The 14,031-nt window shown below is 39.5% G+C and overlaps 1 protein-coding gene across 3 annotated transcripts in view; it reads right to left on the bottom strand.

Moving 5' to 3' along the window:
- Positions 1-14,031, bottom strand: part of LOC133657755 (spectrin beta chain, non-erythrocytic 1-like) — a 126,143-nt gene that overhangs the window by 42,744 nt on the left and 69,368 nt on the right. For 2 of the 3 annotated variants that reach the window (XM_062059430.1, XM_062059429.1), the window contains 13 exons: positions 12,426-12,599; positions 9,082-9,173; positions 8,925-9,005; positions 8,748-8,863; positions 4,872-4,984; positions 4,613-4,800; positions 4,430-4,547; positions 2,606-2,764; positions 2,447-2,542; positions 2,167-2,373; positions 1,939-2,092; positions 1,724-1,875; positions 1,438-1,656 (listed from right to left, as the gene is read on the bottom strand). In XM_062059430.1, coding sequence (XP_061915414.1) covers positions 1,438-1,656; positions 1,724-1,875; positions 1,939-2,092; positions 2,167-2,373; positions 2,447-2,542; positions 2,606-2,764; positions 4,430-4,547; positions 4,613-4,800; positions 4,872-4,984; positions 8,748-8,863; positions 8,925-9,005; positions 9,082-9,173; positions 12,426-12,599 — 1,869 coding nt within the window. Of the gene's footprint in view, positions 1-1,437; positions 1,657-1,723; positions 2,093-2,166; positions 2,374-2,446; positions 2,543-2,605; positions 2,765-4,429; positions 4,548-4,612; positions 4,801-4,871; positions 4,985-8,747; positions 8,864-8,924; positions 9,006-9,081; positions 9,174-12,425; positions 12,600-14,031 lie in introns of all 3 variants that reach the window. The other variant, XM_062059428.1, reaches the window with a different exon arrangement.

Below are 14,031 nucleotides of genomic sequence, written 5' to 3'. Positions count from 1 at the left end.
TTCTACTCGTACAAATTCTTCATTCATCACTCCAAGCGACGTTTGTAAGTTTTACAATATAAATAAACAATTCGTACTCACTAAAACGTCCCATGTGTGATGTCTGTAGGAGTGTTTTCATGCATATTTCTACTTGCTAGCCGTCCGTAGCGTTTCTACTCCTATAAATTCTTCATTCATCACTCCAAGTGACGTTTGTAAGTTTTACAATATAACAAACAATTCATACTCACTAAAACGTCCCATGTGTGATGTCTGCAGGAGTGTTTTCATGCATATTTCTACTTGCTAGCCGTCCATAGCGTTTCTACTCGTATAAATTCTTCATTCATCACTCCAAGTGACGTTTGTAAGTTTTACAATATAACTAAAACAATTCGTACTCACTAAAGCGTCCCATGTGTGATGTCTGTAGGAGTGTTTTCATGCATATTTGTACTTGCTAGCCGTCCATAGCGGTTCTACTTGTATAAATTCTTCATTCATCACTCCAAACAATGTTTGTAAGTTTTACAATATAACTAAAACAATTCTGACTCACTAAAGCGTCCCATGTGTGATGTCTGTCGGAGTGTTTTCATGCATATCTGTACTTGCTAGCCGTCCATAGCGGTTCTACTCGTATAAATTCTTCATTCATCACTCCAAGCAACGTTTGTAAGTTTTACAATATAACTAAAACAATTCTTACTCACTAAAGCGTCCCATGTGTGATGTCTGTAGGAGTGTTTTCATGCATATGTGTACTTGCTAGCCGTCCATAGCGTTCCTACTCGTATAGATTCTTCATTTATCACTCCCAGCAACGTTTGTAAGTTTTACAATATAACTAAAACAATTATTATTCACTAAAGTGTCCCATGTGTGATGTCTGTCGGAGTGTTTTCCTGCATATTTGTACTTGCTAGCCATCCACAGCGTTTCTACTTGTATAAATTCTTCATTCATCACTCCTAGCAACGTTTGTAAGTTTTACAATATAACTAAAACAATTCTTACTCACTAAAGCGTCCCATGTGTGATGTCTGTAGGAGTGTTTTCATGCATATGTGTACTTGCTAGCCCTCCATAGCGTTTCTACTCGTATAAATTCTTCATTCATCACTCCAAGTGACGTTTGTAAGTTTTACAATATAACTAAAACAATTCGTACTCACTAAAGTGTCCCATGTGTGATGTCTGTCGGAGTGTTTTCATGCATATTTGTACTTGCTAGCCATCCACAGCGTTTCTACTCGTATAAATTCTTCATTCAATCAACGTTTGACTTGGTCCGTTTTTAGCACTTTTGACGCAACATATTTGGACTTTATACTTGGTCCCTGAAGTAAAGCATAAAAAGTCTCCATATTTTGATCTGAGGAGGATACTAGAGCTACTAGTATCGGCGGTATGGACATTTCAGCCTTGACGTGTGGCGTTTGAAAGAGGAACTACCTGGATGTCCAAGATGCGTTCCTGGATCTTGTCGGCTCCAAAGTGCTTGTTGGCCACCAGCTCCTGGCCCTGCTTGATGGTCTGCTGCAGGTGGGCGGCCCGCCCCGTCGTCTCGTCCTCCAGGGCTTTGTGCTGACTCAGCAGCCGCACGGCGCCCGTCAGGTCCTTGCCGTAGTCCTCCGAGGACAGGATCTGCTCCTTCTCCCTGATCCAGCCCTCCTGCGGAGCAGACCGGGGACCGTCACTCGCCGCCTGACAGGAAGGAGGCGGAGAAGGAAGTACAAACCTCTTCGGCCATTTCCCAGAAGAACTTCCAGAGGCGGCGCGACTCCTCCAGGCGGGCTCGCCGCTCGGCCGCCAGCTGGCTGAGCTCCTGGTAGCAGAACTCCAGGTGGGCCACGCGGTCCCTGATGATCTGAGGGTCGCAGGGTTTGTAACCTGAGGAGGAGAGAGGAGCAGGAGTGAGCACCCTCAAAACGGGAAAACGGGGCGGCGCCTCACCTTCTGTGTCGCCGGCGAACTTCTGGGCGTTGGCGTTGACGTTCTTGACCCGGTCGGCCTGGACGCCGATGTCGGCCTCCACCAGGGCGTGCTTCTGCAGCAGGTCCTCCACGCCCAGCAGGTGCTTGCCGTAGTCCTGCGAGAGCAGCAGCATCTGCAGGAGCGACAGGCGAAAGGTCAGGGGACACCCAGGGGGCGGGGCGTGGAAGGGCAAGGAGCCCCGCCCACCTTCATCTCGTCCATCCAGTCCATGATGTAGAGCATCTCCTGGAAGACCCTCTGCAGACCCAAGGTCTGCTCCAGCCTCAACCGGCGGGCCTTCAGCAGCTCCAGCAGGTACTCCCACAGCCTGATCACGTTGTCCTTCCTGGCCGTGATACGCTTGATGTCGTGGTAATTCTCCGCCTCCAGCTCCTTGGCCACGGAAACCACCGCCTGCAAGGAGAACCCGGAGCGGAGGTTGGACTTTGAGTGAAGGGAACGGGTGAAGAACGGCGACAATCCTCACCTGGACGCGCTCCTCGTAGGCGGCGATGTCCGTCTCGATGGCCTCGTGCTTCTTGGTGGCCGCTTCCACCGCCTGCAGGTCGAAGCCAAAGTTGTCCTGGGGGAGGAGCACAAACATGTCAGTCGGGAGCTCCGCCCATCCGGCGAGGCCGGGCCTTACCTGGGAGACCAGGCGCTGGTTCTCGCTCAGCCACGTCTCCCTCATGGCGGCCTTGCGGTCGAAGCGTCGAGCGAGCTGCTCCAGTTTCTCCTGGCGGATCAGCTCCGTCCTCAGCGCCAGCTCCCGCTCGTGCTCCGCCTTCTCCAGACGCTCCCACGCCTGCAGAGGTGTTCATTTTCACTCTCACTCACATTTTAGTCAAACTTCACTAGAACGCCTGACGTATCAGAAGTGATACACAACTTTTTCAGCCCTCTACTTCAGGGCCGTCCAAACTTTTGGCCCTGGGGGGCCACATTGGGCTAAAAAACGTATTTAAGTGTCCCATGTGTGATGTCTGTCGGAGTGTTTTCATGCATATCTGTACTTGCTAGCCGTCCATAGCGTTTCTACTCGTATAAATTCTTCATTCATCACTCTAAACAATGCTTGTAAGTTTTACAATATAACTAAAACAATTCTTACTCACGAGAATGTCCCATGTGTGATGTCTGTCGGAGTGTTTTCATGCATATTTGTAATTGCTAGCCGTCCATAGCGTTCTACTCGTATACATTCTTCATCCATCACTCCAAACAATGTCTGTAAGTTTTACAATATAACTAAAACAATTCTTACTTACTAAAGTTTCCCATGTGTGATGTCTGTAGGAGTGTTTTCATGCATATTTCTACTTGCTAGCCGTCCATAGCGTTTCTACTCGTATAAATTCTTCATTCATCACTCCAAACAATGTCTTTAAGTTTTATAATATAACCAAAACAATTCTTACTCACTAAAGCGTCCCGTGTGTGATGTCTGTAGGAGTGTTTTCATGCATATTTGTACTTGCTAGCCGTCCATAGCGGTACTACTCGTATAAATTCTTCATTCATCACTCCAAACAATGTTTGTAAGTTTTACAATATAACTAAAACAATTCTCACTCACGAGAACGTCCCATGTGTGATGTCTGTCGGAGTGTTTTCATGCATATTTGTACTTGCTAGCCGTCCATAGCGTTTCTACTCGTATAAATTCTTCATTCATCACTCCAAACAATGTTTGTAAGTTTAACAATATAACTAAAACAGTTCTTACTCACTAAAGCGTCCCAAGTGTGATGTCTGTCCTCATGCATATCTGTACTTGCTAGCCGTCCATAGCGTTTCTACTCATATAAATTATTCATTCATCACTCCAAGCAACGTTTGTAAGTTTTACAATATAACTAAAACAATTCTTACTCACTAAAGCGTCCCATGTGTGATGTCTGTCATCATGCGTATTTGTACGTGCTATCGTAATGTAATCAAGCTAGCGAAGTTAACCTTAGATAATTATGCTAACACATTTACGAGTGTCTGCGTTAGCATTATTAACTTACATTGGCATTCTTTTTCAGTTTAATAAATTCCTCAGTAAATTCACAAAAACGTCACCGTGGAGTTATTGAGTGTGTTTAGCTGATTGGAGAACTAGCTTGCGCAGCGAGTGGGTCCATGACGATGACTTCTGTTTTGTTTGATCAGCCGTTTTACTGCCGTGGCACAGACACAATTAAGGTATGTAAATAAACATTTACTAAATATTTCTGTGTAAATAACTCATTTTGCAACGTATATATCTGCGGCTTATAGTCCGGTGCGACTAATATACGGAAATCATTTTTTTCTTCTGTAATGTGGTGGGTGTGGCTTATATAGTCTAGAAAAAAGTTATGGGAAAATAGGTTGTCGATGGAAATGATGAGTCAAGGAAATGAACACTGGCCTAACACACACGCAGAAGACGACAATGTCGTTGGCTAATGTGGAATGATGACATCAGAGTGGGCGTGGCTACCTTGTTAATGTCGGAGATGAGTTTGCCTTCTCGAGGGGTGTACACCTTCTGGTTGTTGGCCCTCATCTTGCTCTGAATGGTGAACAGAAGAACCTCCAGGTTGCCCTTCTCTGTGAACCTACACAAACACACCCGTGTTAGTGTGTGTAAGTGTGTGTGTGTTTCTTGCAGGCCACTACAGACTTTGGCGGCTTCTCCACGGTCCTGTAGGTGTTGAAGGCCTGCAGCTGCTGCTGGACGCCCACCAGCGAGTTGGCAAACTTCCTGTTGTTGAGGATGATGATGGTCTGCTCGATCCACTCCAGGAGGTCCGAGGCCAGAGACTCGTACTTATTGATCATCTTCTCCGTCTCGATGGCGTTGTCCAGAACCTGCGGCCGGCGCACACCCGTTGTCAAAGGAGGTCGCTATTTTCATCCCTCCGCTTCCTCCGTTCCCCTACCTTCCCGATTCGCTTGCCCTCCACCTTGAGGGCCTTCATCTTGGAGAAGTAGTGGTAGTAGGTGACCACGTAGGTGATGATGGACTTCTCGTCGGGGTGGTCCACGCTGATGTCTGCTCAGAGATGGAGGAGGACACAAAGCGTGAGGATGGGAGAAGGAGCACAGCCACGTGCTCGCTCACTAGGGGTCCACCCAATATCAACGCCCATATTTGGCATTTGGACGTATGGCGGTATCCACCTCTCTTTATCAGTATCGGCTTTTTCTTTTTGACAACAACAACAGAAGGACATCAGCAGATACAATATCTACACATTTGATTAAAAAAAATTATAATTAGTCAAGTAGATCAATAATAACCACACGTTGTCAAATCACCTGATGGTTTTTTCTGCTAAATTAATCACAACATTAGCCTGAGCCTGATTTACTAGGATCCAAATACCACGCAGTAAATAGCGTGTACAAAGTATAAAATAGTGTGTACTATTAGTGTGTACAAAGTATAAAATGGTGTGTACTATTAGTGTGTACAAAGTATAAAATAGTGTGTACTTTTAGTGTGTACAAAGTATAATATAGTGTGCACTAGGGCTGCAACAACTAATCGATTAAATCGATTAAAATCGATTACCAAAATAGTTGGCGATTAATTTAGTCATCGATTCGTTGGAACTATGCTATGCGCGGAGGCTTTTTTTTTTGTTATTTCTTTTTGTGTTATTTTTTTGTTGTTGGTTTTTTTTGTTTTATAAACCTTTATTTATAAACTGCAACATTTACAAACAGCTGAGAAACAATAATCAAAATAAGTACAAAAACAGCACAAAACAGCGCCAGGGCGGCGGTGAGGCTATGTCTCATGAGGTGGCGTAAGCTAGCCAATGATATGTCATGTGCAGCTCACGTGACGACGGCGTCTCCTTTGCTGGAAAAATTCGAAAAATGGCGCAGGAAAACAGTACCGATAGTTTAGCGGATAAACATCTTGAGGTTATTGCTTCAATGGAGAAAAGTGTACGACCTAAGTTGTCAAAAGTGTGGGAACACTTCACTTTAAAGACTTCAAAAAAGACCGTATCTTGCAAAATGGCACGGAAGTACAACATTGCTTCTGGAGCACCTGAAGAAGAAAAATATTGGAGCCATGGATGAAGGGAGGAACTCACAGTACGTAACTTTTTAAGTCCATAGTGGCAACAAGTATTCATGAGTTCAGCTTTTTTGTGAGTAACTTTAAAGTTATGCCTTTGTTGCAACGCGGGGCTGATAATGTGTCTCCGGCACATTTGACTCCGTCTTGAGAGAGAAAACGCACGGTTACCAATTTGGAAATAAACGTAACGGACAGAAATATCTCAGGTTGGTTTCATAATGGATCAATGTAGCCGGGCCGATAAAGCTATATAAATATATTTAGATTTGAGTGACGCTTTAGTATAACTAAACGTTATGAAGGTGCTGGAATATTTCATGCTATTATTCAGAGGCAGCCTGAAATGAATCCTTTACTATTCACAACAGAAACGTGAACAATATCTGATTCAGTTCTGATGAGTTACATTTCTGTGTTATTGTTGCTGTATGCTGCACCCCCAATGTCCACAACATGGTGCCAGTATGCTGTTTTTTTTCAATAAAATACTGGAAAGGATAGAAATGTAGTTTGTCTCTTTTATCCGATTATTAATCGATTAATCGAAGTAATAATCGACAGATTAATCGATTATCAAATTAATCGTTAGTTGCAGCCCTAGTGTGCACTATTAATGTGCAAAAAGTATAAAATAGTGTGCACTATAAGTGTGTAAAAAGTATAAAATAGAGTGTACTATTAGTGTGTACAAAGTATAAAATAGTGTGTACTATTAGTGTGTACAAAGTATAAAATAGTGTGTACTATTAGTGTGTACTAAGTATAAAATAGTGTGTACTATTAGTGTGTACAAAGTATAATATAGTGTGCACTATTAGTGTGTAAAAAGTATAAAATAGAATGTACTATTGGTGTGTACAAAGTATAAAATAGTGTATACTATTAGTGTGTACAAAGTATAAAATAGTGTGTACTATTAGTGTGTACAAAGTATAAAATAGTGTGCACTATTAGTGTGTCAACTATAAAATAGTGTGCACAATTAGTGTGCAAAAAAGTATAAAATAGAGTGTACTATAAATGTGTACAAAATATAAAATAGTGTGTACTATTAGTGTGTACAAAGTATAAAATAGTGTGTACTATTAGTGTGTCAAGTATAAAATAGTGTGCACTATTAGTGTGCAAAAAAGTATAAAATAGAGTGTACTATTAGTGTGTACAAAATATAAAATAGTGTGTACATTTAGTGTACAAAGTATAAAATAGTGTGCGCTATTAGTGTGTACAAAGTATAAAATAGTGTGCACTATTAGTGTGTACAAGGTATAAAATAGTGTGTACTATTAGTGTCTACTATTAGTGTGTACAGAGTATAAAATAGTGTGTACTATTAGTGTGTACTGTTAGTGTGTACAAAGTATGAAATAGTGTGTACTATTAGTATGTACAATCTATAAAATAGTGTGTACTATTAGTGTGTACAAAGTATAAATAGTGTGTACTATTAGTGTGTACAAGGTATAAAACAGTGTGTACTATTAGTGTCTACTATTAGTGTGTACAGAGTACAAAATAGTGTGTACTATTAGTGACTACAAAGTATAAAACATTGTGTACTATTAGTGTCTACTATTAGTGTGTACAGAGTATAAAATAGTGTGTACTATTAGTGTGTACAAAGTATAAATAGTGTGTACTATTAGTGTGTACAATGTATAAAACAGTGTGTACTATTAGTGTCTACTATTAGTGTGTACAGAGTATAAAATAGTGTGTACTATTAGTGACTACAAAGTATAAAATAGTGTCTACTATTAGTGTGTACAATCTCTAAAAGTGTGTACTATTAGTGTGTACAAAGTATAAAATAGTGTGTACTATTAGTGTGTACAAAGTATAAAATAGTGTGTACTATTAGTGTGTACAATCTCTAAAATAGTGTATACTATTAGTGTGTGCAATCTATAAAATGGTGTGTACTATTAGTGTGTACAATATCTAAAATAGTGTATACTTTTTTCGTGTGTGCAATCTATAAAATGGTGTGTACAATAAGTGTGTACAAAAAATTAAATAGTGTGTACTGTTAGTGTGTGCAATCTATAAAATAGTGTGTACTATTAGTGTGCAATCTATAAAATAGTGTACTTTTAGTGTGTACAAAGTGTAAAATAGTGTGTACTATTAGTGTGCAATCTATAAAATATAGTGTACTTTTAGTGTGTACAAAGTATAAAATAGTGTGTACTGTTAGTGCGTACAATCTATAAAATAGTGTGTGAATTGATTTCAATCAGCCCCTTAAGTCCTCTAGCAGCTATAACATTATAAAAGGATGTTGCTGAATATTTGTGAGTGTTGACACACACATATGATGGAGGATTGTGGTGTGTGTGTGTGTGTGATCCCGCAGCCTTTTAACGTCCTTCTCACACCTGCTAAATAAAACACTAAATAGTGATGATGAGTGTTGATAAATCACACTGCGTGTGCTAAATAATGATATTTTTGCATCTTCTCCTCCCTTGTTCTGCTCACTTAACAGATGCGATCCACCTTGCACACGTTTAGTAGATACTGTCAAGTTGGCACGTGTTTTAGCACACGCAAACCTTGAGTAAGTCAAGACCTAAGTCACTTCCTCAGAAATAAAGTAAACACCAACAAGGCCTTGTCCAGATGTTTACTGCCGTGTACTATTCATGTTGATATCACTTATCGGCCTCCTCCACCACTAATAATTGGTATCGGTATCGGCCGTGAACAAACATCTCACCCTCGGCGTCGAGCAGCTTGGTGAGGCCCAGGTGTTGCTCGGCCAGGTTGAAGGCGTTCTGCAGGTTGTGGTGAGCGTTGGACTTCTTCAGCTTGTCAAAGTCGATCAGGTCCGGCCTGGCCAAGGAAGGGTGGGGGGGGTTAAAGGTGGGCACGGGGGCGGGGCTTCCTCTCTCACCTGTGTTTGTGGATGATGGCGTTGAAGGCCATGCCGTCCCTCCAGCTGGTGGAGAAGTTGTGGATGTTGACGTTCGGGTATCTGGGGAGGAAGACAAGATGGTCAGATGCAGAAGGTGGCCATGTGGTCCACGTGGTGATGGAGGTCTGGGACTCACCCTGCGGTCTTCATCTGACACCACAGCAGCAGAGCATCCTTGGCAGACTTCTTCTCCTTGTTGTCCTCCGTCTCCACGCTGATGTCCTGGATCTGAGAGACACACACACACACACACACACACACACACACACACACACACACACACACACACACACACACACACACACACACACACACACACACACACACACACACACACACACACACACACACACACACACACACACACACACACACACACACACACACACACACACACACACGTCAGGACGCCGCCTTGTGTCTACATGACAAACTGCAGAAACCAGGGATCGACCGATTATCCCATATTTGCCATTTTTACGTATATTGGTATCAGCCTCTTTTTTATCGGTATCTGCCTTTTTTTTTAACAAGTGCATGAGAAGTACATCAGCAGATACAAGATCTACACATATGATACCAGTGTTTCATCATTGTTGGAGTAGATAGTAATTACCACCAGCCAGAGAAAATTTACCTTTTTTTTTCTCCTTCACTGCAGGACTCACTTATATTATTTTATATATATTACTACTTTATATATATTACTACTTTATACATAATACTACTTTATACATATTATTAGTTTATAGATATCACTACTTCATACATATTACTTCTTTATACATGTTACTTTATACATATTACTACTTTTTACATATTAGTTTATAGATATCACTACTTGATACATATTACTACTTTATACATGTTACTTTATACATATTACTACTTTATAAATATTACTGCTTTATACATATTACTACTTTATACATGTTACTTTATACATTTTACTACTTTATACATGTTACTTTATACATATTACTACATTAATAATATGTATAAAGTAGTAATATGTATGAAGTAATCATACATATTACTACTTTATACATATTACTTCATAAATATTAGTACTTTATACATATTACTTCATAAATATTACTTCATAAATCCTAGTACTTCATACATATTACTTCATACATATTACTTAATAAATATCAGTACTTTATACATATTACTTCATAAATATTACTTCATACATATTACTTCATGACTATTAGTACTTCATACATATTACTTCATAAATAGTAGTACTTCATACATATTATTACTGCATACATATTACTTCATACATACTACTTTATACATATTACTTCATACATACTACTTTATACATATTATTTCATAAATATTAGTACTTTATACATAGTATTACTTCATACATACTACTTTATACATATTACTTCATAAATATTACTTCGTAAATACTTCATAAATACTTCATATTATTTCATAAATATTAGTACTATATACATATTACTTCATAAATATTATTACTTTATCCATATTACTTCATTAATACTAGTACTTTATACATATTACTTCATACAGATCACTACTGTATACATATTACTTAATAAATATTACTTAATACATATATGTACGTTATACATATTACTTCATAAATATTAGTACTTTATACATAGTATTACTTCATACATACTACTTTATACATATTACTTCATAAATACTAGTACTTTATACATATTACTTCATACAGATCACTACTGTATACATATTACTTCATAAATATTATTTCATACATATATGTACGTTATACATATTACTTCATAAATATTAGTACTTTATACATAGTATTACTTCATACATACTACTTTATACATATTACTTCATAAATATTACTTCATGAATATTATTACTTTATACATAGTATTACTTAATACATACTACTTTATACATATTACTTCATAAATATTACTTCATAAATACTTCATATTAGTTCATAAATATTAGTACTATATACATATTACTTCATAAATATTATTACTTTATACATATTACTTCATAAATACTAGTACTTTATACATATTACTTCATACACATCATTACTGTATACATATTACTTCATAAATATTACTTCATAAATATTAGTACTTTATACATATTCCTTCATACATATTACTTCATAAATACTAGTACTTTATATATATTATTCCTTCATATATATATTACTTCATAAATATTAGTACTTCATACATATTACTTCATAAATATTAGTACTTCCTACATATTACTTCATAAACACTAGTACTTCATGAGATCAACTCTCAGCGTTGAAGTTGATTAGTTTGAGATGTTCTTCCCTCATGTAGTTTTCTATGAAGTATAAAAGCCAAGTATTTGCAGTACATCCAGAAAGTATTCAGAGCACTTCACCTTGTCTACATGTTATTATTCCAAAAAGGAACACAATCATTTTGTCCTGTAAATTCTACACATAATACCCCATAATGACAATGTGAACGTTTTTCCCCCCCCCAAAAATGTTGCTATTGTATTAAAAATAAAAAAGTAATGAATGTACATAAACATTCACAGCATTTGCTCAATACTTAGTTGATGCACTTTTAATTACCGCCTCAATTCTTTTTGAATACGATGCCACAAGCTTGGCACACCCATCTTTGGGCACTTTCAACCATTCCTCATTGCAGCGCCTCTCAAGCTCCATCAGCTTGGATGGGAAGTGTTGGATGTCTCTGCACATTGCTGCGTTCATCTTTCCCTCTATCCTGACTAGTCTCCCACTTCCTGCCGTGGTCTGAGAGTCTTTCAGGTGCATTTCGACACATTTTTTACTAAGAAATGGCTTCCGTCTGAACACTACCATACAGGCCTGATTGGTGGATTGTCCTTCTGGAATGTTTCTCCTCTCTCCACAGAAGAATGCTGTAAGCTCTGACAAAGTGACCATCTGGTTCTTGGTCTTCTCCCTGACTAGGGTCCTTCTCCCCCCGATCGTCCAGCTCCAGGAAGAGTCCAGGTGGTTCCAAACTTCCTCCATTTACGGTTAATGGAGGCCACCTTCAAGGCAGCAGATGTTTTCCGGACCCTTCCCCAGGTTTGTGTCTGGAGACAACCCTGTCTTGGAGGTCTACAGACTTCATTCTTGGTTTGTGCTGTGCCACGCACTGTCAATTGTGTGCCTTTCCAAATCATGTCTACCAACTGAATTTACCACCAGTGGACTCCAATGAAGCTGCGGGAACATCTCAAGGATGATTGGGTGTAAACAGGATGCACCTGAGCTCACTTTGGAGCTTCATGGCAAAGGTACATGTGATTTCTTAAAAAAAAAAAATTCACGTTGTCATTATGGGGTATTGTGTGTAGAATTTTGAGGACAAAATGAATGTATTCCACTTTGTAAGAAGGCTGTAGAATAAGAAGTGGGAAAAGTGTGACTACTTTGCTGACACAGCAAGTAAGACATCACCTTCAACCCGACAGGTGTGCTCCTACCTGGAAGCGGAGGATGATGGTCCAGATGAGGCCCAGGGTGAGGCGGTGGTTTCCGTCCACGATGTCGTGGGAGCCCATGTTCTCCAGGTGCACCTTCTGCTCCTTCAGGAACTGCAGAGCCTTGTCCACATTCTCCAGACAGTGGATCCTCATGCGGCCTTTGGTGGGTTTGGGCTGCAACGCACACACGCGCACACGCACACGCACACGCACACACACACACACACACACACACACACACACACACACACACACACACACACACACACACACACACACACACACACACACACACACACACACGTTAGACCACAGGTGTCAAAGTCAAGACCTGTGGGCCAGCCATGACGTCTTCCTTGCTGAATATAGACTTATTGCCATGTTGGAGGCGCGAAGGTGTTTCATGCTTTTATTTCTATTTTTTATCTATGTTTCTGTTTTATCTAATGTTTATCTAGTGTGTGTCATGATTTCATTTCGATTTTAATTTTTTATTATATATTCTAACTTTCTATTTTTTATTTTTTTTATACTTTGTAGCACTTTGAGATTTTAACGAATGTAAAGTGCGTTACAAATGTAATTCATTATTATTATTATTATTAAGGTGTGACGCTGACGTCGCCATAGCAACAGCGAGGGCTGGAACAGCGGAATGAAAATGAACGGTTCTTGTCAACGTGTCCCCCCCGCCCCGCCCCCCTGCCGGGAGCTGACACTTTGCTGAAAAGGCAGGAAGTGCAAGAAAAGAAGAAGGCGGAGGTGGCAAAAAAAGGAAAATGAAAGAAGTTTGACTGGTAATTTTTAGAAGCGTCGCTGGTCCAATTGTGTCGTGACGGTTGCCGCGGTGAGGGCACAGCCTCCCCATCCATGCTTCTATTCATGATTACAGTCGAGCGCTGTGCTCTCTGCAGTGTCTAAAGGAGACGCCCCCAAACTTTTGCAGGCCATTTTGGTATTTTTCATTTTCACAACCAACACAATATATACATTTTTTTTTTTTACCTTTAAGGCTCCCCTTAAATTTGGTCCCGGGGACCCAGAAGTTTCTCAGTCATAAAAATTACAAAAATTAGTCATACGCCTAAATCAACTTCAGGTCCATATGTCGACATAAAGTTTTTTTGTTTTTTTTTATTGCCTTAACTCTAAAGGCCTTAGTTGGCCACATGCGTGGACAGCACCTTTTAGCTCTTATTTCCAAAATTGTGTACACTACTGAATTGGGGTCTTATGGCAACTTATGTGGATACTTGTACTGCCATCTGGTGGTGTGAGAAGAGTATAACATACAATGGAATTTGGAAAAAAAAGTGTAAAAATAAGAATTAGCATGTCACTAAACATGAAGTACACATTTGTGTACTTATGGACTAAGTACATCATATCAAAAGATGATTCTTAGTTTTTATTCTACAAACCCTGTTTCCATATGAGTTTGGAAATTGTGTTAGATGTAACTATAAACGGAATACAATGAATTGCAAATCATTTTCAACCCATATTCAGTTGAATATGCTACAAAGACAACACATTTGATGTTCAAACTGATAAACATTTGTTTTTTTTGCAAATAATCATTAACTTTAGAATTTGATGCCAGCAA

The sequence above is a fragment of the Entelurus aequoreus genome, linkage group LG09, assembly GCF_033978785.1.
Source record: "Entelurus aequoreus isolate RoL-2023_Sb linkage group LG09, RoL_Eaeq_v1.1, whole genome shotgun sequence".
Taxonomy (NCBI): Eukaryota; Metazoa; Chordata; class Actinopteri; order Syngnathiformes; family Syngnathidae; genus Entelurus; species Entelurus aequoreus.
Note: the sequence above shows the minus strand (reverse complement) of the source record. Positions and strands in the feature narration are given on the sequence as shown.